Genomic DNA, 26,103 nt, shown 5'->3' on the forward strand with positions numbered 1-26,103 from the left:
ATTTTTAAAGTCTCATTTATGGAAAAAAGACTGAGATGAATATAAGAAATCTGACAGATAATGCTGTGGTTATGCTGTTACAACAATATGAAGGCAATAAAGATTATTATTAAATCAATAAATTAAACCAAAAAACACACGTTTGTTTTGCAAACTAGGTTGATTGTTTAAAATGCTTTAGCAATGACAACTGCACAATGTGTAAAATCACTAACATTCTGTGTGTGTGTGTGACAAATTATTTTTTTGCTAAATAAGTAGTCATTTAATGTTTGTATTTTTTCCAGTAACATTCACAAAGACTGCCAAAAAAGAAACTGTGGTATAAGAATGGAAGACCCTCCTGATTAGACCTAAGGATTCTGGAGCCTGTGCTTTTGTGGTTCGGCTGAATCAGGGCCTGCGTATCTAAAGAACTCCCACATGAGGCCTTCCTCTGTTCCAGTCATGTCCAGTGTGCACACAGATCACATTCCGCCTCCACAGAACAGCAGCGCTGCGACCAGCACTCGCGGACTTTACACACAACGGAACGGTGGCACCTGCAAAATATTATTTTTTTGTCTTTTTTTGTTAAAGAAGTGACTGTTAAAATACGGACACCCTGAGAGTGTGTAAATGAACAGGAAATGGGTTTGGCCACCTGAGAGTTCTTCTTCAGGCCCGATGTGATGCAGCTACAGGAGCAGGGAGTGGCAGGTTGCTGGGGCTGCAGTACGCACGCTAGCCCAAAGTGATCTCAGCACCGAGTCTGGCCGACTGAAATCACCCCACAGTTACACGTGCAAACTAACGGTGTGCATACACACATACATACATACATACACACACGCGCACACACATACACACACACATACACACATACATACACACACACATACACCCATACATACATACACACATACGCACACATACATACATACACACATACATACATACATACACACATACGCACACATACATACATACACACATACATACACACACACATACATACATACATACATGTCTGCACACACGTGCTTGTGTTTTAATTTTATAAAAAATAATTATGTGACGTTCCACAGCTGCCTCTTTGCTGTTTCAGTTTTGCCGTCTGAATATTTTGGAAGAGGAGAGCTACCGTGTGCCTGGAGCTGAGGGGGGAGCTGAGGGAGAGCTGGGGGAGAGGGGGCGGGGGTTCTGAGAAGCACGGCCATCCTGCAGAGGGAGAGCGGGGAGGGGTGGGGGGGGAACAGAGCTGGGGTGGGGGAGGCACGGCCATCGTTCACCGCTCCAGCGCTGATAAGCCGGGGCAGATGGGCGCACATTTTTATCATGCCTGAACTCTCAGCAGGCACACGCAAGCGCCGAAAACACCGCGGCCCTGGCGGGGGGGCGCCCCGGTAACCACCGTGGAGGAAGGGCTGACCCCCCCAAACCCCCCACCCCCTCTCTCTCTCTCACACCCATTCAGAAACTCGGGATTCGTTAAGCTGAAAGCCGGTCTCTTAACATCCCGCATAGCAAAAAAAAAAAAAAAAAGAATCCTAAAAATTCTCTGACTCTCAGGCGTACAGACGGACGCTACTGCAGAACCTGCGCGTGGGCGTCAGGTGCCACGTATCGATCACTACCCTCGTCTGCGCCAGGGGAGGACAGTCCAAACGGGCATCTCTCACACACACACACACACACACCCTCACACTCACACTCACACTCACACACACACACACACACACAGCGGGACTGGAAAACGAAAACGCGACGCGCCAGGATGTTTTCGTTTCGTTGGGAGCCCGCTCCGCACTGCCAGCTGCTGAATGTTCAGGCGACAGAACGAATAAAATGTAAATAAGATCGATACGCTGTGACTTCAGAAGTAGCTACACAGCGAGCAGCTCTCATCAAAACCTCCGGCTGAAAAAAAAAAAAATTTATTAAAAAATCCCTCCAGGATTGGGTGGGTAACAGCGCAAGCAAGCACACGCGAACACACGCATGTGCGCGCACATACACACAGCCAATTTAATCAACGCTCGAATCATACAAAACGCTCTGCATGATCCACAAAATTACCAAAATACCATACAATGCTAAATGATAATAATAATAGTAATCTTCTAAATTACTTATACATCTGCTTAATAACCAGTAAGAGAAAAAATTTTGAGAAAAAATTACTGGTTAAAAAATCCACAGATTTTCTTGAGTTTGTTGATGTCAAATATTATCATGAAGATAAGTAATAATTAAACCCCACTTAAATTGCCCAATATTACTATAACTAAAATACTAAAATTATCCTGCACAGTTACACCAGATATTCCACTTCAGGGCACAAATTTAATTGGAAAAACAGCGTTATGGTAATAAAGCATGAATAATACAATCACCATGAATTTAAAACATACACAGAACATACGATCACTTTGTTGAAATGATACCAAGAGCGTTCGGGCATCTTCCAGCGGGATGTGTAGTTTAGAGGTGGCGTGATGTGGGGGACAACAACACCGCTTAATATAAACTTGAAAAAAACTGACGATTCAAAGGTAAAAAAAAAAAAAAAAAAGCAAAAGTCTGTTTTCAAAGCGAAAGTGTTCAGACGCCATGTTTGCCCAACAGCTGGCCTGACAGACATGTCCTTGTTGGAGTGGTGGCCGGGGTGGCGTGTCAATGAATGAGGGCTTGTTTGGCCCCCCCAGTCCCCACCCCCCACCCCAATGCGCACGTCCCCCCCAACGCGCCCGTCCCCTCCTGCAAGGTGCAGCGAGGTTCGCGCTGGCCCACGCTGACCAGAGCAGTCCGCCACTTTCCAACGCCCCCGCCTGACAAGAGGAAAAAGGGGAGGAAGCGAGCCGGGGAGGGGGGGGCTGGGGGGCGCTGGCTCGAAATCAGGTCATGCACTGCCACTCCGAAATATTCCTGCTACCTCCACCTCTCTCCCTCTCTCCGCGGCCAGAATAACAAACCGGGCTGTGTGCGCGGCGGGTGACACAGGGAGCCTCACTGTGGCGCGGACCGCGCGGCAAACAGCTCGCCGGCCGCGGTGGCCGACAGGCGGACAGGCTGTGGCGGTTAGCGGGATCAATGGGGACATTCACCCCGACGCCGATTCGCCCCGCGCGGTCCAAACCCCCCCCCCCCCGAGGAAAATAAGCGACGCAGAGCCAGGTGTGACCACACAGATCAGTGCGGGTCTCCTAATTAAGAGGAGGGCTCCTCACTAGCACCTCCTCACTCCCCTCCAACCAGCCTGAGAACTTTACGCGCCACTCGCGAGTTCACCACAAGGCCAGGCGGTGGAATTATGGGAGCGGAGGAGAGTGTGGGGGGGGGGGGGGGCAGGGGGAAGGGTGCTCGTAGTTACCGTTGGCCCTGCGCAGGATTATTGCAGAGCCTCACAATTTCCCCGCCATCAAAATGAATCGCGCTGTCCGTGACGCGTCGAACACGGCCCAAGAGCAGGACGGCTTCGCAGCGCCGCGGAAGACTGCGGAACTCTCCGGAATCCACTCGGAGAACGGCAGCCTCCGACCGGAAGCCTCCTCCCTCCCGGCTGTGACCTCCAGCCCAGCCCAGCCCAGCCCCGACCCGTGACCCGTGCCACAGTGACCCGGGCATGGGTGTGTTTTCCTCGCCACCACACAAGCTGAATGTCACCCTTGCCCCAGATCAGGCGACACAGACGCTCTTCCTCCTGCGGCAAGCCTGTTAACAGATGTCTTACTCAGCGTCTAATTAGTCACCAAGGCTCTGCCTGGACCTTCCCGGTGACAATAGGGGGGCGTCGCCACCTCTGTATCCCGTTTCAGTCCACCGGCACCCGCTCTGTGGGCCTCCCCGTGCGGGACAGCCAGCCGAAATTAAACCTTCAGCATGCAGCCACAGACGCCACCACACGCACTACACTGAACAAGGACGGAAAAATATACTGCTTCTGTCCACATGACACACAAACACACACACACATGTGCGCGAGCACACACACACACTTACATACACACACGCACGCACACACACACGCATGCACGCACACACATTCACACACTTACACACATGCACGCGCGTGCACACACACTATTGCAATATCACAGCCTTCTCTTGTTTATCCAAGGGCCCAGCGCTCTGAAGAAATACCAACATATATACATATTTAATTGCACCAATATGTCAGAACAAGCAAACCGCGCTGGTTAGACGAACCGCTGTTTTAAAGGTGTCCCGCGTGAATTCCGCACGCGGGCTACTCTTAAGCGCATATTCACACACTTGGGAGCATGTGCGCGCGATGACTTGTTAATGAACAAACGGGTTAAAAGGTCTCTGTGTGGCAGATATGCAGTAAACACAATTACTGACAATCAAGAAACAACAAGCGCGTGCACTCATGCAATTTAACCATCACATATTTTGCGATTTCATGTAAAACTTTTGGAAATATTTTTGAGAAATATGAAAAGCATGAATATCGGAGCTCACAAACAGGTGCTGAATATCGATGTACGTGCACAGCACTAGCCTACCACCTTGAACTTCATTATTGTCGACAGTCCCCAAGGTGTTAAATTTAAGTATATCACAGAATTCCGTATTTAAATTACTCTTCATTCAATATAGTTTTATCAGACACTTTTGCGGCACAATTAGCCGAACTGTATGTGTGTCACTTAGGATAGTTTCAAGGGATATTTCAAACGCCTTTTTTAAAGTTAATTTCTGTTTCAACCTTATTTTCAAATTTTACTTTTATTCAGATGAAGTTAAAATCGGATGATAAATCGTTTTATTACCCATAAAGACTTTACCTTCCTATAACTGATACGATTTTGTGCCAGATTAAAGCCATAAAAACGGAAGCGCATAAATCTACATGTATAATGGATTTGTGCAATATACACAAATTGATTATTGAATTCAATCGGAATGCAGGTAGAAGGCAGTCTTTGATGTTTTGGGCATGCATAGTTTACGGTACGTGGACGTACAGGAATACTATTTCAGTGCGTCAAGCAAAACTAAACGCGCGCCATTGTAACCTCAGTATTTCAGTTTAATTTAAAAAATTCAAGTTAAAACACCGAGAAAAAAAATCTATTGAACAGTTCCAACAAAACAGCTATTTTAACTGGGGTTAATCGATACAGTAAATCATAACAGGCCTAATACAGTATCACATTAATTTCGCCTGCAAAATCTAGGCTATTTGGCGGCATTTTGGATTTAGTTTTCTGTTGTGCCTCTTTGTGATGAAGACAACAATGAGAGCGTAGATTGTAATTATTATTTGACTTCCTTTATCCAATAATTTCAATTTATTAGCATTAGATTGGAATTAATCTAGCTAAATCTGCCTACAAAGTTATGTGGAATACTGAGGCTGGTTAGATGAGAATAATATTGCTTTGATACAAAAGTAATGTACTTACAAAAAGCTTTGGATGTGATTAAATCCATATCCTTTACGGGTTGTCATTCACTTGAAACAACAAACATATGTTATACTTTCTCGTTTATTCAGTGTTCAGCAGTCAGTTGCAAAACGACAACGTCGTGTCGATAAGGAACTTATGTAGCTCTAAGTGAACGCAGATACATGCGGTTGATTTTATTCTGGTCTGTGTCACTATAGGTTATTCACTGACATGAAGAAGGAAAGCGATAAGAGGGCCACAGTCACTACCCAGTCCAGCTCTATGGCTTTGTCGATATGTCACACTTTAAGTGATAGCGACCACATGTTTTTGACAGAATATACAACAACAAAAAAGGCCGAATCGAAGGGTCTGACAGACTCGCGCTCTGTTAACGGTAAACTGTTAACGGTTGCTCGGAGGTTTCCCCGCGTCAATAACGCGAGCCACGCAAAAAATCACGCGCACCCTTTAAAAGCCGAACCGATCTCAAAACTCTATTTCCACCAACTTGCATCGCGCCGAAATTAAAATAAAAAGACAATACTTGTGTTTTATTTTATTTTAAATAGAAAAGAATATACGGAAAAACTTTGACCATTACTTTTAATTCGTAGTGAATTATATGGAAAAGTAGTCCACTGTAGCTTCTGGATAATTCGAAATGATCAATAAAAAAAACGTACCCCATTTATTACATACATACAACTGCAAGAACAAAGAAAGTTTATAGTATCTCCAAAATATGTGACACTGTTAAATTGGCGAAATCATCATAAAATACAAAACTGAAATTATATACATATTTTTAACTACATAAATCTCACGCTGACAACGACAGTAGCCGAGTTCAGTGGGTAAAGCCGTGGGGGTGTGTTACATTTGATTACACAAGCATCACAGCAATTATCTTCCAATAATAATGATAATAATAATAACTTGTAATATCCATAAAGAGCAACACGGTAAGTAAGTAATTAATCGCATGTCTAATAAATGAAATACACTGTCTCAGTGTTGTTTATTTTTCACTAACTGCATGCTGAAGGTGACTTATGACTGAAAGGCACATTACTCAGTTTAACCCCTTAACATTGGTGTAAAACGATACTGCACGCACTCGGGACAAACACACGTTTTGAATTTTTAACAAATTATTTGCATTTAATGCATTGCAATATTTAATATTCCATCTAATTTCTTCAAAATGAAACGCTTCGCGAATATTGGGGAGTGTAAAACAGGTTACTTATTAAAAGCTTTTCTCCCCAGTCATTACTGGCACGTTGTATATGTCCACAGGTGCATCTCATAAAATGATAAAGTAAATAAAAAATAAATACCTATGTAAATCATTAGACTCTTTAAGCAAGAAACCACGTCAATAATCTCAGCAAATCGATAGTTGTCCCTAGGCTGAAATGTCCTTCAGCAAAATACAATTGCTGATATTTTATTAATAAATGCGTGATACTTATAGGTCCAGAATTCCTAAATGGATTCGTGAATGATTGTGCACGCTTTGTTGCGTTCATTTGGTATATTGTAAACTTATTGCATTTCGTGGTTATTTAGTGATATAAAGTGGGTTCCTTTAAAACGATAAAACAGAACGAATGACATTAAGATAATATTTCAACAGACTGTGTGAATTTAATTTAACATACAAAAATGTCTAGTCGTATACTGAATTTAAACAAAATGATACACTCAGCTTTAATAAAAAGGGAACTTTTTAATACTTAAGGAACTGTCCATAATTGCTCATAAACAAATACAGTCTGACGTCAGACTCATACTGCTTCTTGGATTGAATTCTAAAAATAGGTGATGGTTCAGTGCCAAAATGTAATCGAACACCGCCTATGTGGTTTGGTAGTTAGGCTACTTATCAGTCATCCCAGGGTTTCTAAACCTCACCTAAATCAAAAAATTTCACATGACAGGTCTGAGTATGTTAAAACATTGCACATCGCCACACTGATATTTGTTTTCCATACAACATAAAACACGCCGAGATCAAAATAGCCAAACATAAACGCATATACGATTAAATGTGTATACTCGTTTAAGACTGCAACGTTGACCCAGACATGCATTAACAGATCAGTGGTATCGTTTTGTAATCGCCATTGCTATAAAATGCCAGCATATATAAAGCATGATATATAACCATATATAATACTAAAATATAACTAAGACTCAATACCAGACGAGAGTGTTGCTTCTCAGACATTAGGCATTATCAGTTACCATCAAATAATATAGTTTGTCACTGTGGCTTCTTAGGAGAAATAGCGCCCATCCTACTAAACACGTAAGATGATGAACTGATGCGGATGAATGATGAATAACAGACTCGTGCTTGATGGTAACGACGGAGACCACAGAGATGAAAACATTTGCCCATGTGCGTGCACGTGCCAGCATCCGCCAGATTTGGTTGCTACCCTTCCCCTTCATAGACCAGCTATTGCACTTGTACGACCTAAAGATTATCGATTGATTTCACAACTCTATTATTATTACAGAACACTGTATGCAGTTCAAAACATATTTATAAAATTAAAAATGTAGGATGCATTTTTAAAAAGGCTGACCATTTGCATTAGCGAATATTAAACGCACTTAAAACAGGCTACAATAAATGTACTGGTATAAAGACATGTCTTATTTTCTTTAGTGTGTATGTTCATAATTCTGCACACCGTAACTACTACGGAAACAAAATAACCGCAAACCCTAAAAAAAATCAGGTCAAAAACTCATGCCCACGTCCTTTCAAAGGAAAAAAAATTTATGGAAAAAAGAAACAGCTGAAGGCATCCATCCTTAAATCGCACATTCTAAAGGAGACACCCTTGTTTAAATCTTCATTTGAAAACTCCCTCCCCTGCAGAGAACATAGTCCAAGTTTTCAAGTCACGGAAGAAAGCAAAAAAAAGTTCTTCTAAAACTCGATCGAGCCAAGAAATTGTGCGAAGGGGAGACGCGTCGGCCTGCGTGCGTTACACTGAGTGCTTGGTACGGAGACACCGGCTCCAGTGATTAATTGTCAGTTATTACTTCCCTGGTATACCGTTCCTACTGGCTCCGCGTCTCCGTTTCCCAACAATGCACTTCATCTTGCCAGTGAGATTCAAGCAGCCCCCTCAATTCCCCCCCACCCATAACCCTTTCAAAATATGACGGCTCACAAATGTTCCTAAAAAACGTGGTACGGACAAAACTTTTTTTTTTTTTTTTTTTACAAGCGTACATTAAGACCTATAACCTACATACAGTTCTGAAAACTTCTAATGTCTTTTCGGTCAAGTTATCACTTCCCATTTGTAGATTATACACACCGTCTCTCCCCTCGGCAGTCCGTATTAACGTTTCCTGCCTCGACCACATGAAGTCAATTAGGAGCCAGAGGGGGGCCCTTTTGGACGGCATCGGTGCGGGTTATCACAAAAAAGGACGAATTTATGAAAAGTGAAAAATATAATAAATTCACTAAGAAATCAAACAAAAATGTAAAAACAAATGGTAATATTTTTCTTTTTATTGAAAATAATACGTCAGCATTTGGTATGAAACTGAGCGAATTAGCATAGGAGCTGTCATCTTGGAAAGCTGTCACCGCGGATAGTGCTGGAATTGCTGTCCTCGCGCAAGTGAGGTCCCACATAAGACAAGCATCTTCAACTCTAAACACGCACCAGAATGTCACTGAAGAAAGCGTGCATTTAAAAAAAAAACATAAACTAAAAGCAAAACGAAACAAAAAAATTAAAAATCATGATAGCCACCGCCATGGAACAACTACAACATCATCAACAACAGCAGCAACAACATCAACAACAAAAACAATGACAACAAGCAGTAAAAAAAATAAAAATAAAAAAAAGAGACCAGTTGAACTTGGGGGGAAAAAAAGTCTGCACAAGACACGGAGCACAACTTACCTGCTGGGACATTCTGAAGAGGAGGTTGCTGTCAGTGTTCTGTTGCCATGTCCCCAGGAAGCCTGGCTCAGCACTTGCCGGTCTTGTGCCGAACTGCATGGAGTTTAGACGGCTGGTGGCTCTGCGAGCGCTGTCTCGTGCCCTCTCGTGCTCTCTGTCTCCGGCCGCGTCTCTGTCTCTCACATCCGCGTCTGCCTCTTCTGACTGAAAAGTGAAGGTGGATTTTTTTTTTTTTTAGAGAGAGAGAGAGAGAGCTCTTGGCTGCATGTAGCACAGGAGTGCTCTGTATTAATTCAGGAGCTGGGAGTATGTGTATTTCCTTAGGGGTATATGGTGGAAGAGTGCAGGATGAGTGGAGCATTGAAGGTAAGGGGGGGGGGGGGGGGGGGTGAGGGGGAGGGAGAGAGAAAAGGGGGGAATAGAAAGGATGTGGAGGAGGAGATGAAGAAGGAGGGGTATGTCTTTTCTGTTTTCCTCTCCTACCTTTTCTGTCAAGTAGTTTCCCTGAACATAGACTAACCCCATCAAACAACAGCCTCCCCCCCAAAACACAGACACAGCACCAAAACCAAAGCCCCACACCACACCCCTAACAACCCGACAACCTGTCCCCCTAACACCAGAATCACCCCCCCGCCCGCCAAATGCCAACCCTCTCCTCTCTCACCAAAATGCTGGGCTCCTGCAGCGGTGACTCCCAGCTGCCTAAAAAACCAGGTGTGTGACCACCCAAAAAAAGCCCTGGCGCCGTCAGGAGCTCCAGCCTGCCTCGCGCGTCTTATCAGCCCTGCCGTCCCGCCGCCGGCACCGCTTCCCGCTCTGGTCTGCCTGCAACCTCTCCACGCTCCGCTGCTGTGTGTCAGGCCGCCGCACTCTGAGTCAACTGCACCGCTGCTCTCCCCGGCGCAGAATGACACCGCGCGCTCGCCCCCCTCGCTGAAACCATCCCCGCGCCTCAGGAGCCGCTGAGCGGGATGAGCTCAGCCTGGGAGGGACGGCTGTCCCTGCCTTATTAAGAGCGCACGCGGCTCCACTGTCAAGCACATCCCGCGCTCCCGCTCCGGCCCCCTCTGGAATTCCGCCGCTCGCTGCTTAGTGAGTAATAAATACGGCCAACCTGCACTTAGCGCATTGCTCTTTACACCCGCAACACATGTGTGTGATTAAAAAAAAAAAAAAAAAAGAAGAAAAGAGCAACCCTCATTTCAGTACCTGCTCGAATTTGACACGGCCGCTGAACGTACCACGTTATCTGATGCTCGTTTGTTTTGTCTTTTGTTTCCCAAAGCCGGGACACCTTTAACGAGCGTCTCGTAAACGCAAACCTTTAACGACTTTAAACCTCACGCAACATCATCCTCGCCAGGGTATTCTAAGTACTGCGCGTGAAACATAACATCACATGACCATAAAGTCTGATACCCATTCTTTAAAAAATATAATAATACTTGCATTTTTCCCCCACTCTTGCTATTAAATAACTAATGACAGTATGCAGTGAAGCAGTCCCGTCGTACACAGAGAGCAGTCACCAAGTAAGGCGCTGCGCAGAAACCCCATTTGGACACCTTCTAATTTCACTTAATGAAAAAAGGACAATGAACGAGTGTCGCCGTCTGAGGTCCCCCCAGAGAGGCTATTCCGGCGAAAATGTGAGAATTAAAAAAGAAACCATCAGGACGTGAAGTTACAATATTGAGGGGACTTCTTTTCCCTCTTTTCATACATGATGAACACCATAATGAGTTATGACACATTTTTATATTATTGCTAATGGTTTGTATCTTTTTCTTATTACACAAAAGGCAGGTAATGTTACATGGATTTATAGGGAGGATATCACAGTAATTTCCTGGCGCCAGGCAAAAGAAATTAACATTTTGTACAACATTAAATGACTGAAGCCATAAAGCTACTTTAAATTTGCTACAGAAAATGGAAGGCGACAACTGGTACTGCCTCTTAAAAGCCTGAGTAATGGCAGACCATCCAGCAGTGCTCTAAGTGTCATTCTGGGACCTCCACTGAATTAAAATTAGACCTTTTTCATTTTTTTTTTTTACATACACATAACATGGAGCTTCACATAACACCCAAAACATAGATACCATATGTAACACACACACACACACACACACACACACACACACACACACACACACAGTACATTCAAATTCCAGTTCTACATAATCTACAGTAGCTGTTTAAATTTTATTTAGGCCAAAAAGTCAAAGTATCTCTGCCGTCCCCTCCCTCTCTCTCCGTCCCTCTCTCCCTCTCTTCTCCCTTCTCTTCTCGCTGCCCCTCTCTCTCTCTCCCTCCCTCTCTCTGCTGCCCCCTCTCTCTTTTTTCTCTCTGCCCCCTCCCTCTCTCTCTCTGCCCCCCCCTCTTCTATCACTGCGCCACTCCTACCTTCCTTAATCTTTCTATTTTGAGTTTACCCTCCTAGCACCTCCCTTCCCTCTCCTCCCTCTTCCCTCTCACTGCCCCCACCTCCCCTTTCCTCTCACTGCCCACCTCCCCTTTTCCTCTCACTGCCCCACCTCCCTTTAGCTGCTCCACCTTCCCCACCTCCCCTTTCCCTCTCACTGCCCCACCTCCCCTTTCCCTCTCACTGCCCCACCTCCCTTTCCCTCTCACTGCCCCCACCTCCCCTTTCCCTCTCACTGCCCCCACCTCCCCTTTCCTCTCACTGCCCCCACCTCCCCTTTCCCTCTCACTGCCCCCACCTCCCCTTTCCCTCTCACGCCCCCACCTCCCCTTTCCCTCTCACTGCCCCACCTCCCCTTTCCCTCTCCTGTCCCCACCTCCCCTTTCCCTCTCACTGCCCCCACCTCCCCTTTCCTCCCTGCTCCCACCTCCCCTTTCCCTCTCACTGCCCCCACCTCCCCTTTACCGCCCTCCACGTCTCCCACCCCCCTACTGCCCCACCTCCCTCACCTCCCCCTCCTTCCCTCTCACTGTCCCCACCTCCCCTTCCTTCCCTCCTCTCACTGCCCCCACCTCCCCTTTCCCCTGTCTCCCACCTCCACCACCTCCCCTTTCCCTCTCACTGCTCCCACCCTCCCCTTTCCCTCTCACTGCCCCCACCTCCCCTTTCCCGCTGTCTCCCACCTCCCCCACCTCCCCTTTCCCTATGTCCCACCCTCCCCCACCTCCCCTTTCCCTTCACTGTCTCCCACCTCCCCCACCTCCCTTTCCTCTGTATCCCACCTCCCCTCCTTTCCCTCTCACTGTCTCCCACCTCCCACTCTCCTCATCCCCTCTCCTCACTGCTCCCACCTCCCCTTTCCTCTCCACTGCCCCCACCTCCCCTCTCCCTTCTGCCCCCACTCCCCCACCTCCCCTTTCCTCTTCTCCCACCTCCCCCACCTCCCCTTTCCTCTGCTCACCTCCTTCCCTTCACGTCTCCCACCTCCCCCACCTCCCCTTTCCCTCTCACTGTCTCCCTTCCTCCATCTTTCCTGCTTTTCCTTTCACACTGCCCAGCACTCCTCCCTGCCCTGGTGGAGGACAGAAAGGGAGGAAGGAGAAAGCGGGCAGCGGTGGCAGGCAGGAGACGAGCAGAAAAACAAGGAGGCGCAGTAATAGACTCCTTTATTAAAACTATTATTCTGCAGGACTGGAAACTCCCCCCAGACCCGGCCATGTCAGGGCCCATATAATTAACTAGAGGCTCAGCTACGGATCAATTACCAGACAAGCAAGTGATAGCGAAATCAATGAAAGATCATCAGCCACATTATCAGTGTTGCAACTCATTAGAGTAAAACTGAGCAGTGTGCTCAAAGAGGCCTGCAGTACTGCTGGAGCAGGCCCTGAGGGCCAGGAGCCGCTGGGGCTTATGGGGGTGGGGGGGGGGTGGGGCGGTGAGGGGGGACGGCTGAGGGGAAAGGGGCACAAGTGTTTATTTGGAAGCCATCTGGTGAAAAAAATCATTATATTTCAATTTGCTCCCCTTTTCCCCTGGAAAAAAAAACAGTTCTAACAGTGAGATTTCTAAAATTGAGTTCTTCAGCAAATGTGACAATGTACAGAATGCAGTTCAGTAACACCAGAGCACAGAGTTTGTTTAGCTCATGAACTTCCCTCAGTGGGAATCAATAGGCTCTGTGCAGTGATTACTGGGTTGTCTAATTGTAATGTCTGCGGGTTGGGGGATCTGGTCATACAGAGAGCCAGCCCAGTGGCCATGGTTACAAGGCAACCTTCGCCAGAACAATCCCCACAGCCAGGCCTTCACTCACATACAGCCAGGCCTCCACTCACACACAGCCAGGCCTCCACTCACATACAGCCAGGCCTCCACTCACATACAGCCAGGCCTCCACTCACATACAGCCAGGCCTCCACCCACATACAGCCAGGCCTCCACTCACATACAGCCAGGCCTCCACTCACATACAGCCAGGCCTCCACTCACATACAGCCAGGCCTCCACTCACATACAGCCAGGCCTCCACTCACATACAGCCCAGCCTCCACTCACATACAGCCCGGCCTCCACTCACATACAGCCAGGCCTCCACTCACATACAGCCAGGCCTCCACTCACATACAGCCAGGCCTCCACTCACATACAGCCAGGCCTCCACTCACATACAGCCAGGCCTCCACTCACATACAGCCCGGCCTCCACTCACATACAGCCAGGCCTCCACTCACATACAGCCAGGCCTCCACTCACATACAGCCAGGCCTCCACTCACATACAGCCAGGCCTCCACTCACATACAGCCAGGCCTCCACTCACATACAGCCAGGCCTCCACCCACATACAGCCAGGCCTCCACTCACATACAGCCCGGCCTCCACTCACATACAGCCAGGCCTCCACTCACATACAGCCAGGCCTCCACTCACATACAGCCGGCCTCCACTCACATACAGCCAGGCCTCCACTCACATACAGCCAGGCCTCCACTCACATACAGCCAGGCCTCCACTCACATACAGCCGGCCTCCACTCACATACAGCCAGGCCTCCACTCACATACAGCCAGGCCTCCACTCACATACAGCCAGGCCTCCACTCACATACAGCCAGGCCTCCACTCACATACAGCCCGGCCTCCACTCACATACAGCCCGGCCTCCACTCACATACAGCCAGGCCTCCACTCACATACAGCCAGGCCTCCACTCACATACAGCCAGGCCTCCACTCACATACAGCCCGGCCTCCACTCACATACAGCCCGGCCTCCACTCACATACAGCCAGGCCTCCACTCACATACAGCCAGGCCTCCACTCACATACAGTCAGGCCTCCACTCACATACAGCCAGGCCTCCACTCACATACAGCCCGGCCTCCACTCACATACAGCCTGGCCTCCACTCACATACAGAACAGAAAAAAGTGTGTAATGTTGAGACTATACTGCAGCGAGGATGGTCACACAGTTCCTAAGCAGTGGCAGTATGAGATGCTTCCAGTGCAATGGGCAGCCAGTTATTTTTAACCGAGTGTCTCCTCTGAGGCCTAGACGTGCTCCTCAAGTGTCCAAACACACCTGCCTCTGTGGCCGTCCCAGACCGGGGGGGTGGGGGCGGGGTGTGGGGGGTCGTAAGCCTCCTGACCATCTCTACCCACAAGAGGCTGGTTGGTACACAGTGTGTCACTTTGCCCTGACCATATATGCACCACAATCTCTCTCTTTCCCCCACTCTCTCTCCTCTCTCTCTCTTTCCCTCTCTCTCTCTCTCTTTCCCCCACTCTCTCTCCTCTCTCTCTCTCTCTCTCTCTCAGAAGGGCCGCTCAACAGGAAGCGTGGGGGCAAAGACCGACGAGATTCGCAGCACAGACCCCAACGGTGCAGTAAAACAACAAAATATTCACTGTGAATATTCACATTCATATTCAGCATTTCTCTTAATGCCACTGCGATGTTTACTCAAAATGAATCGCTTCGCGCTCTCATTTCTCCCCACAATGGACGATTTAGCGCTCATTTTAAAGCCATTAGCCACCATTAAGGGGACAGCAACCTTTTCCATTCTGTGTGCGACGGCTTTATTTCATGGTCATGAGGCCATTTTCACACAGTTCCTCTATAATGCTGTGGGCATTAACAATCCAATATGTCCTCTGCCACCAGCAAATTCAGCACTGTGAGCACAGGTCAAAGCTCACTTCCCTCGTACGTGAATGACATCAAGGCCAATTTTGCATGCTTTTTATTCATGTACCATTAGTAAAACTGGGGTTAAGACTAGTGTTTCCTGAGGGCAAATTCACTTATTGAGCATGCACTACAAACTCAAATTTTAAATAAATATTTTTAGTACAGGTTATCTAGTGTTCAGCAGTGACTGAAATGACAGAAAAATATTCTGTAAGAATTGAAAAAAAAAAAAAGAAATGATGCATTCAAATGCTCTTCTCAATGGCCTAATTACCTTTTCACTTTTTATGTTTTTAAAATAATGTTAAATTTCATACTTCTTCAGAGAACTCATTTCTCTGCAGACATATCTTGGAGTTTTTTTAAGACAAAGTAGGTATGTGTATTGTCAGTCCACCAACCAAACAGTTAATACTAGTTTTGTTCACTGGGTTTGTGTGTAATACATACTCATTTACAATGCAATATTTTCCTCACATGACCCAGTGATCGGCATGGCACTGGACTGAAAATGTTTATCTTGAAGCAAGAGTGAAAACTTTATTAAACTTTCTTTTGTCATTGGTGAACTGCTCAATATCATCTGACTAATTTTATTACAATGTGAACTCTATCTGTGTTGTTTGTATGTTCAGTCTCAAAATAGATGCTCTTTCGCAACTGATCTGCTGAGCAGTCCTGTCTGGTGTTGACATCGCTACCTCCAGTCAAACAGTGCATTTTACACAAAACACCCAGCAACATATTACCCCCCCCCCATGACTTCCAGGATCATCTCTGTCAAGTCTGTAGTGCCATATTTAGATGGGTTTCTGAAATAAATCCGTAAATTTTTAACTCTAGATTTTTTAAAAACGGCCTGAAAGATGCGCAGTTAGCTGAAACATATGCGCATATGCGCATAAAGGCATTGCAGCTGAACAGCGAAGCGCGATGAAACGTTTAGCTAATCTCTTCGTTAATGTGCGGGAATAATAATGCGCGCTATGTAAATACGCTCGCATATTTTACAGCCCTCTGCATCATCTCTGCCAGGGCCTAAACGCCTCGCTGCGGTTTGATAGATGCGACCCTCCGTCTCAGGTGAAGTGTTGCTGTAGTGCCCTTGGGCAAAGTGCTTTATTTCAATTGCTCCAGACTTACAGAATGAGAAATATCATAAGTCAAGACAGGACAGCCATCTAGTCTAGGAAATAAAGAAAAACAATGTCCTGAACATAATGATTACCTCTGTACTATAATGGTCATAACACGCCCTGAACAATACCCAGAGCTGCAGTTTCCTCTGGAAAAGCCTCCTGGCTGCACGTCAATCAGCCCTTCTGTGAGGAACCGGCTGCAGGATCATTCAACATCCACAGAACACGTTTGAAACATTTTTGAAATATGTAAATCCCGGTATTAATTTGACTGTATGCTGGGTAGCTCCCCCCCTGCCCCCGCCCCCCCCCCCACCCCCGCGCCCCCTCCTCCCCTGGGGCGTTGTTTCTCAGAGGGATGACATGCGATGGTCCGAATATGCTGCGTTTAGGATATTTTAGTTTGGGTTTGTTTGTTTGTTTTGTTTTGTTTTTTTAACATTCAAAACTACATCACCCCGTCCTTTCTATACGGTGACTTTGCACGGCTCTTAAAATTAAAGGTGATAGAAAAATCATTTCCAGGCCCATTTCCGGGGCTTTTAATGCTGTTTTGAATGTACTCCCGATCTGCCAAAGTGGAGGAGCCTTGTTAGAGTAAACACAACTGAAAAGAAGCATCAAGGCTCTGCAAAGCGACAATTACGATGGTTTTCTCTATTATTATTTTCTTTCAGCCGAAATAGAATAGAAGGGGGAAAAATCACTCAGGAACTAACCAAATAAAGTTACCCTTTCTTCCCAGAGCGTACAACCCTGACATGCACGCTAACATTAGTGTAAAAAAAGAGAGAGAGAGAAAGAAGCCAAAACAAAGTAACAGAGCAGGGGGGAATAATTTGGGATGGGGGGGGGGGGGGGGGGGGCAGGGGGGGTGTTATGGCTCCGTTAAGACAGCGAGTGAAACCCTTCGCTTGTCACACTCTGGGTCCTGCTTCTCGGTCGGCAGTTTAAAAAAAGAAAAGAAAGGAAACACAGTGACCTGGTTCACAGAGCCGTGCTCCTGCAGGGCAGGCAGATCAGCCGCTTCTGCATGTGACACCAGGCGGGGCGCTGATCCGTCGGCGGTGGGACAGAACTGTCCCTGTTCCTCACGCAGGAGCACACCGTGCCCACAACGCATCACATGACCGCGAGTAACAGCCACCCGCTTGTGCTGGGGAGAGGGGAGGGAGGCCATGCGCAGGTCTGGCCAGATGACCCGGATCCCTGCACCCACCCCCCCCCGGTCGCTCCTGGAGTCGCACGCTATGTCTCCACCCCGCGAACGCTCGTTTAAAGGCCTGCTGAGATGTTCTCAGCCCAATCCAGAACAGCCTCGTTTAGATCACTTAAAACTGCGTAGGTCACTCGTAACTGATTCTTCCTCTGAGAGAAAAAGGCCTGACCTTGAACGAAAGAGATAAAATAAAATGGTGGCTCATACAGAAAAAAGCAGTATCTTGAAGCACTTAAATCTTTGAAGGGTAGATTTTTTGGAATGCTTTTGTAAAGTTCTAAGTCGGTGTTCTAGAACTCCGTTGCTTTTAACGAGCAGTAGTGATTGTTACATCAGCACTGGAATGTTCAGTTAAGAACATTCTAATCCCGTATTTATGATCTCACACCTTTAACAGTTAAACAGGGGGAGGGGGGTTGGGGGGGGTCTCTTGTCAAGAGAAACTCTTCAGCAGTCTGTGGTCTGCACCCAACCCCCCAACCCCCTGGCCCCTGGCCCCCCAACCCCCTGGCCCCCTGGCCCCAGCTGATGCAGTCAGAGCGAGAGGTCTGAGCGCTCCAGTGACTGCGTTACAGCTAATCCACGAGGCGGCAGCTGAGCACCCCCCTGCCCCCCCCCCCCCATCCTCCCAACAATTAGCAGCAGGCCTGGAGCTCACAGAGCAGGTCCTCCTCGTCCCCGCGCTCTCTGGGAGAGCCGCCAGGGGAGATGAACTTCATCACCTGTGTGTCTGAGAGCCAGCCCAAGGACCTGGGCTACCTGCTCAGAGAGAAGCTACAGCTCGCCCCCCCCCCACCAAACCCCCCTCCTAACCCCCCTCCAGCAGACTGCTGGGGCCCAACAGCTCCATTAAGGCCCCCTCTGACCCCTGGACCCAGCAGCTGCTATTTCCCCTGGTTAGCCCGAGCCACTGCAGGATTAAGAGGAGAGGAAAGTGGAATGTTCTAGAACATGGAATGTTCCAGAACAGGGTAAAAGGGAATGATAAATACAATAAGAATATGAATAAATGCTATACAACGTAGCGTAGCTACAAAACAGATATGTACACAGACCTACAGACAGAGAGACAGACAGATAAATAGATAGCTAGATAGATAGATCCTGGTATATAAATTGCTCTGACTTTTACACCTGCTTTCACATGCTAAATTGCAATTGCGAATGTTTAGGAAAAACCTTTTCTTCCCTGTAATATCTCATATTGGAATATTTATTCAGTAATTATTCTGTAGCTGTACGGATTTGTGCCGCTCATCTTGGGAAACAGACCTGAGCTCTTTAAGTGGGGAAAGTGCTCAGTTTCCCCCAGTTCCTTTAAAGGTATTTGACTGCAGGTGTCTAATGATGTGAGTCAGGCAGATTAGCAGGGATGAAGTTCTCAGTCTCTGCCTGTGTCTTTAGACACGACAAAATCCAACCTGGCCTCCGCTCGCTTCGAGAACACCGTCATTTTACACCGCTAACAGATTCTGTGATTCTCCTTTAGCTAACACTTCACTGAATTACATCAAGACAAAAAAAAAGATACCATCCTTAAACCCTCAAATTAAAGAAGAAGAAGGGAAAAAAAAACCTTTTTGGGAGTGGAACGAAGAAATCGATGCATGTGTGCACGCCTATAAGTCTGGTGTGTGTGTGTGGGCCGGTGAGTGTGTGTGTGTGCGCGCGCATGTGAGAGAGGCAGAGAGACAGAGAGATAGACAGAGAGAGAGTGAGAGAGACAGAAAGAGAGATAGAGTGAGAGAGAGAGAGCAGAGAGAGAGAAAGAGTTCAAGAGAGAGGCACAGAAAGAGAGAGAGAGAGAGAGAAAGCGAGACAGACAGAGAGAGAGAGAGAGAAAACTGGAGAGTTTTACTGGAAGCAGACCTGACATACTGAAGGCCTCGCTAGTTTGCATAACAGGGTCAATGGTGCGTGCCTTTTGTGCTGGTGATTGGGTTTACTCACTCACAGGGACTGTCATCAATTATCCCAGCTTGACACGCGGCCCAGCCCGCCACGGAAGAGCGAGGGAGGGAGGGAGGGAGGGGTGCCAACTGTCTCCATGGCCTGACCCCGGCGGTACCCCACCTCCTGTTTCACCACCCTCGCCTGCGCCAGTGTGGCCAGGACCGGGACATTTGGTTCCCGACCATCAATCAAGGACGAGTTCGGCTGCCAGCGTTTAAACACGGGGGGGCCGGGGGGGCCGGGGCGATTTCGACCGCGATGCTCCGTCCGCATCCGTCCGGTCGAGGCTCGTTTTCGCCAGGAGAACTGCGCCATGCTGGACCCAGCCTGGCAGCGCCCCATCACCTGCAGTGTGGCATATGCTGCAGCTCAGCCACCCCCTTCCCTAAATGGAGGACCGGCTCAGCTACAGGACATTCAAGGCTGTCATAAAAAATTACTCCACAATTTGACGACAAAAGAATATGATTTTTTTTTTTTGGTGTTACGATCAGCACACACTATGTGCAGTGGCCTCCAACTACAGCCAGCAAGGGTGGGGGGGTCAGGGGTTAGACTCTGGATATTAGAGAATATCACCAGACAAACAAGTGCTTCAGTACACTATATCTGGGAAGACCAAAGGTCATCACTCGATCAGTAAGACGTATTCATTAAAAAACATTTTTTACAAGCAAATAAAAAAAATGTAAAAATTCATTTTGTTGAGAAGTAGAAAATGAATGCTCTTATGAGCCTGCATTTCATACATGTAGAGTAGAAAGTGTTAGTAAAGGGAGCCAATACTTAGTAGCTACTGCCTTACTGTAGCATTGACATTGATGTGAAAAACAGCCCTACAAAAATTTGAGAAATGTTTTCCCTTTTGTACCAGACAAAAGACGGAGACTTAAAAAATGGTGTTCCAAGCTAAACACGGCCCTTCGCTCAGAGCGCGGCGTCCTCCAGCGGCCCTGCGGCCTGATTCCAAGGCCCCTCCTCCCTAAAATCAAGCTCGTCGGACACAAAAATTATTATTATTATTTTCATTCAGCCACCAGGTTTCAATTACTGGAGCAGAGGCATACATCAAGCCGTCCTGGAACACACAGGGGCGGCGGGGCCAGGGGCACCAGCCCCGTTCCTGCGAGCGCGCTCTGACGGAGAACATCGAGCGCGGAGCCAAACCACACCGCTGGACTGCCGCACGCGTCTCCACACAGGTCTGCCGGTCTCACCGCGTGCCCCCCCCTCCACGCAGGTCTGCCGGTCTCACCGGTGTCCCCCCCCCTCCACGCAGGTCTGCCGGTCTCACCGCGTGCCCCCCCCTCCACGCAGGTCTGCCGGTCTCACCGCGTGTCCCCCCCCCCACGCAGGTCTGCCGGTCTCACCGCGTGTCCCCCCCCCTCCACGCAGGTCTGCCGGTCTCACCGCGTGTCCCCCCCCTCCACGCAGGTCTGCCGGTCTCACCGCGTGCCCCCCCCTCCACGCAGGTCTGCCGGTCTCACCGCGTGTCCCCCCCCTCCACGCAGGTCTGCCGGTCTCACCGCGTGCCCCCCCTCCACACAGGTCTGCCGGTCTCACCGCGTGCCCCCCCCCCTCCACGCAGGTCTGCCGGTCTCACCGCGTGCCCCCCCCCTCCACACAGGTCTGCCGGTCTCACCGCGTGCCCCCCCCCTCCACGCAGGTCTGCCGGTCTCACCGCGTGCCCCCCCCCTCCACGCAGGTCTGCCGGTCTCACCGCGTGCCCCCCCCCCACACAGGTCTGCCGGTCTCACCGCGTGCCCCCCCCTCCACACAGGTCTGCCGTTCTCACCGCGTGCCCCCCCCCCCCCCCCCTCTGAGCCGGGCACGAGCAGCCAAGACCGGACGGCCGCACCTTGGAAAAGTGTTCCCCGCCATCGTTTTTTTTTTAGGTTTGTCCTCCGCCCCGCTCCGCGGCGGGTCTTTAGCGTGTCGCGCGGTCACGGTGAGGTCCCGCCGGCGTGCGCCTCGCGCTCTGACTCAGACGTCTCCGGAGGGCTCTCTGCTCTCGCGCGTTATTTAAAAAGGCGGTTCCCCTGGATTTCGAGGCTGCCTCGTATGACCGCTGAAAGGCGATGAATCTCGCAGCGCTTTTTTTTTTTTTTTTTTTTCGCCGACGTGCCCGCAGCGCGAGCCAGACCCCTCTCTCCGGCGCGGGACCACCCGCGTCACGGCCTGCGGAGGGGGGATGGGCCAGGTGAGCGATGTGCTCTGGAACACTTTCATCGCGGGCCAGGGAACGGCCGCCAGGCTGCTCTGAAGAGTCACGGAGCAAGCGGGAGGAGCAGCGGGAGGAGCAGCGTGAGGAGCAGCGTGACTGAAGAACCGAACAGAGCGCACTCAGGAAAACGCGTCATCAGGACCCGGCTCAAGCTTAAGAACAAAATAAAAAGCGAATAAATAAATAACATTATGAAATGAGAGACTACTCACCGCACACAGAAACATACGATACCGTATAATACGCCAGTCACACACACAGAAACATCCAGGCTGTAGGTTTGTTTATCATCTGAAGTGAAGCAATGCTGAAAGAAACCACTTAATGCAATAACCAGCGATTTTTATTTATTTATTTATTTATTTTTGGCTGGGGGTAGTTGAGGGGGGGAGAGGGGGGCTATATCAGTCGCAGTGGCGCTTCACTCGCCCGTGAAAACTCCCCATTCCTTATTCAGGACCCGCCGTGTTCGGGCAGCGGGGCCGCCGTGGGGCCGCCGTGGGGCCGCCGTGGGGCCGCCGTGTCGCCGCCCGCCCGGAGAGCGACAGCCCGGGGAACGCACGGCCGCCGGGATGCGATCGCCTCCCAGGCCCCGCGGGACGCCTAAATTATTAACAAACACTTACACAAGCGAGAAAGCGTGGAGAACAAACCCATTAAAAGCGTTAGCCCGCTGAACGCGCTCCCCCACTTTCTGCTTTTTTAAATCTTTGTCAAAGTCATCAAATTGCCCGGGCCTTTTAAAATTTTTATGGAGGATTTTTTATGGGGCAGGCTGTTTTATGTCAGCGGCCCTGTCATTGTTCTAAATAAATAAATAAACACGCACATAAACGGATAAGTGGGCCCGGGCTGGCAGCGGAATGGGGGTACGGACCACCATGATGATACTGTAAAAAAAAAAAAAAAAAAAAAAAAGAAATGTGTTTGTGCCACGGCGCCTCGGTTCCCCCCTGAACTGCAGCTGCGCACCCCAGACTAAATCCTCCCTCTCCCGGGCACCGCTCACTTAAGTTCCACCCGGCTCCTAATTCCCTGGAGATGAGAGCTACACACTTACAGGCTATTTTTTTAAAATTCACCAGACTGCTTGAAAGGGTCGTTACAGTCACTATATTTGTCGCGGAACAGACCTACCGGCCATTTTCTTTTTTGTTTTTTTTACTCCCTTCCAAACGACAAGGACACAAACATTTAAATCCAGGGGAAACGATTTTCAGCTTGATTAATGACGTTCGTACGCTGGCTGTTTCTAAGTGCACTGCAAACAAATCCTACGAACGTTCTGTACAAATTAATTTGCACCTTGTTCTGACACGTTCAACCACTTCAGTGCCACATTAAATCTAACAGCCTGGCAATGATGCACGCGGATTGTATTAAGCACTAAAAACATTCTGCGGCGTGTGTGTGTTTGTTTATTATTTTGCAAATTTAATGGCATGTAAGTAATCATCTAAAAAAAAAAGAAAAAACCCGTACAAGGCATCAGATTGTAACCTATTTCTAAAGAGACATTACAGATTTTAACACAAGAAGAGACGTGCTATTATGTTTCATTACAGTTCCGTGTGGAATACACAGAGGGGAACGCCGGCTCAGAGTGTCTGAGGTTAGAACTCGTTTGACACTTGGCCTAACACTCCTAAACAAAAAAAAAAGAGAGAGAGAGAGAGAGAGACATAAAAGGACCACCTCGTTTAAAATGTTCCAAAGGCTGCTAATTGCAACGAGGTTCCTCTAATTAACACAAAAAGGGTCCTCCAGAGAGTGCCGCACAGCGTTGGTGTCATGAGTTTATAACTTCACAACCTGCATGATTCATGAGCTTAATCAAGATCTCCTTAGCTCAGCCATCAGTCTGTTCATTTCTTTGTTTAAGGAATACTCTTATCCAGCTGCTGAGGCCGGCTCTCCTGCAAGCCCCTCATCTGGCTCAGACGAGCCAGCAGCAAGAGAGAAAGAACACATAAAGAGAAAAGATCCTTGAGCAAACACACAATGCAGTTGTTGTTAAATTCAAATGTAAAAAAAGAGAAGAAAAAAAACATGCACTATTTAGGAACTAGAATTTTTTTTTTAACTGCTTATGATTTTTATATTATCTGTTTGGCTAAATACTATAAGTAACAGTTATTACCAGTAAAAGATCTGTGATTACTAGACAGAGGACAAACATCTCTCTATGCTACAGACCGTCAGACAGCGTTTACTGTTAGCACTGCTCTCCAGTGTGATGGCCTACCCACCACTCACTCACGACAGCTACACAGAGGCTATTTGGCCACTGCAGGAGCTGCACTAGACCACCACAGTTGTGCTTTTTTTAAAATTTATTTATTTTTTTTACGCTGGGCTCTCATGGACACCAGAAAAAACCCCCAGGGTTCAATGAACTGTGGAAACACAGCCTTCATTACCGCACAGTCTCATTAAGTTCATCTGCAAATATACGGTGCCGCGCGCCGCTCTGTGCATAACCTTATGAGTTTGGTGGCCTATGGAATTAAGAAGATAAAAAACACAAACAAGAGCGCACAAACAATGACTTCCTCGCACCGGCTACTGAAAGCAAAGACTGCTGACACTGCAGTGGGACTTAATAACTGGCCTAATACCAAATGGGTTTCATCTTTTTATAAAATACTAATATAATAAAGATCACAAAAGAAATGAAACTAATGAAAATATTACATTAATAAATAATTATTTAATTAATAAATAAATCCTCACACATATTGTCATTTGCCAGTGAGTGAGTGTATGGTTCTTCCACTTGCACATGAACTGCTATTTCCCCACTTATTCTTTTAACAAGAGCACGACTGTCCCAATAACGATCATTGGTCTCAAAAACATAAAGCAATGAAAATATTTGTCTATGAAAACTAGTTTCTAATAAGAGCATAGATTCTAATTACATCAAAACCCCAGCTAACTCTGTTGATCATCGTTCCATCTCATCAGACAAAGGTATTTGTGTTGCGGGGGTATTTGGACGGATCACGTCCTGAAACAGAGTACATGCAACAGCATATCAAATGCCATCCATCTTCCAGTCCTGGACGGCTTCTCTGCCACAGTGAGTAACTGCAGCTCTGGCTGGGTAAAGCGCGAGCCAAAATGGCGCCATCGTTGCTGCTTTGAACCCAAGTTTCCTTCGCATTTTAAAGACCTGATAAATAAAACAAAGCAAATTAAAAGAACAATGTTTCATAGACACGTAACTCAGTGTATTGTGGTCACGATTGAAAATGTTTTGAGCAGAGACTCGTGAGGGGGAGAGGAGGACCCTGCCCAATTCTGGACTTCATCTTATTTTCCAGATGACTACGTTTATTCAACAGGGCAGGGTATGAAAATGATTAGCCTGCCCCCCTGTCCCTTCCAAAAAAAGGTTTATTTTTTACTTCTCAACATGTTTCACTGACGGCACGTCAAGTTTTGGAGGGAAGCCATGTGACTGATCGGCAGACCAAACTTTCAGATGATTTCAGATACTTATAAAGGAAACGACCACCCAGGCCTGCGGAACGTTAAATGGCACAAATAGGTGAGCAAAGAGAAAACTATCAAAAGACTGAAAACTTTGAGGAATGAGAGATTCTAGTCGTCTCCTCCTCATGTCTACCTGCAGGGCTCCCCTCATATAAAGCCAGCGGAGCCCCTCCTCCGTGCGGGTCTTTTATCCTGGTGGTGATGAGCGAACAGGACCTGAGGGCTGATTTAAACTGTGTGTGTAGGTAGAGAGGGGCGGGCGAGGATTGGGGATGCGCTCCCCAGATCACACGGGCGGCTCTCTCCGGGGTCCCCGCCGGCAGGATCCCCCACCGGCGAGCCGAGCGACGCAGCCCAGCCTGCAGGGCCCCCCCCCCCCCCCCCGTTTGAAACCGCGGCCGGCATCGTTTAAAATGTGCCAGAATCAGCACAATGTCATCAGAGACGCGTGACACTGTCTGAGGCTGAGAGAGAGAGAGAGAGAGAGAACCCAGCTCCGCAGGCACCAGCCAAAGATCAAACGTGCAGGTGTTACTGAATGTGCAGGTGTTACTGTATACAGTATAATTGGGGTGTTACTGTATACAGTGTAATTG

General features: G+C 47.9%; 1 protein-coding gene across 3 annotated transcripts in view; it reads right to left on the minus strand.

Annotated features, from left to right (window-relative positions):
- LOC135260102 (zinc finger protein basonuclin-2-like) overlaps positions 1-26,103 on the minus strand; it is a 188,119-nt gene that overhangs the window by 110,884 nt on the left and 51,132 nt on the right. For 2 of the 3 annotated variants that reach the window (XM_064345281.1, XM_064345283.1), the window contains exon 2: positions 9,347-9,550. In XM_064345281.1, coding sequence (XP_064201351.1) covers positions 9,347-9,550 — 204 coding nt within the window. Of the gene's footprint in view, positions 1-9,346; positions 9,551-10,013; positions 10,693-26,103 lie in introns of those variants that run through there. The other variant, XM_064345282.1, reaches the window with a different exon arrangement.

The sequence above is a fragment of the Anguilla rostrata genome, chromosome 7 (assembly GCF_018555375.3).
Source record: "Anguilla rostrata isolate EN2019 chromosome 7, ASM1855537v3, whole genome shotgun sequence".
NCBI classification, from domain to species: Eukaryota; Metazoa; Chordata; class Actinopteri; order Anguilliformes; family Anguillidae; genus Anguilla; species Anguilla rostrata.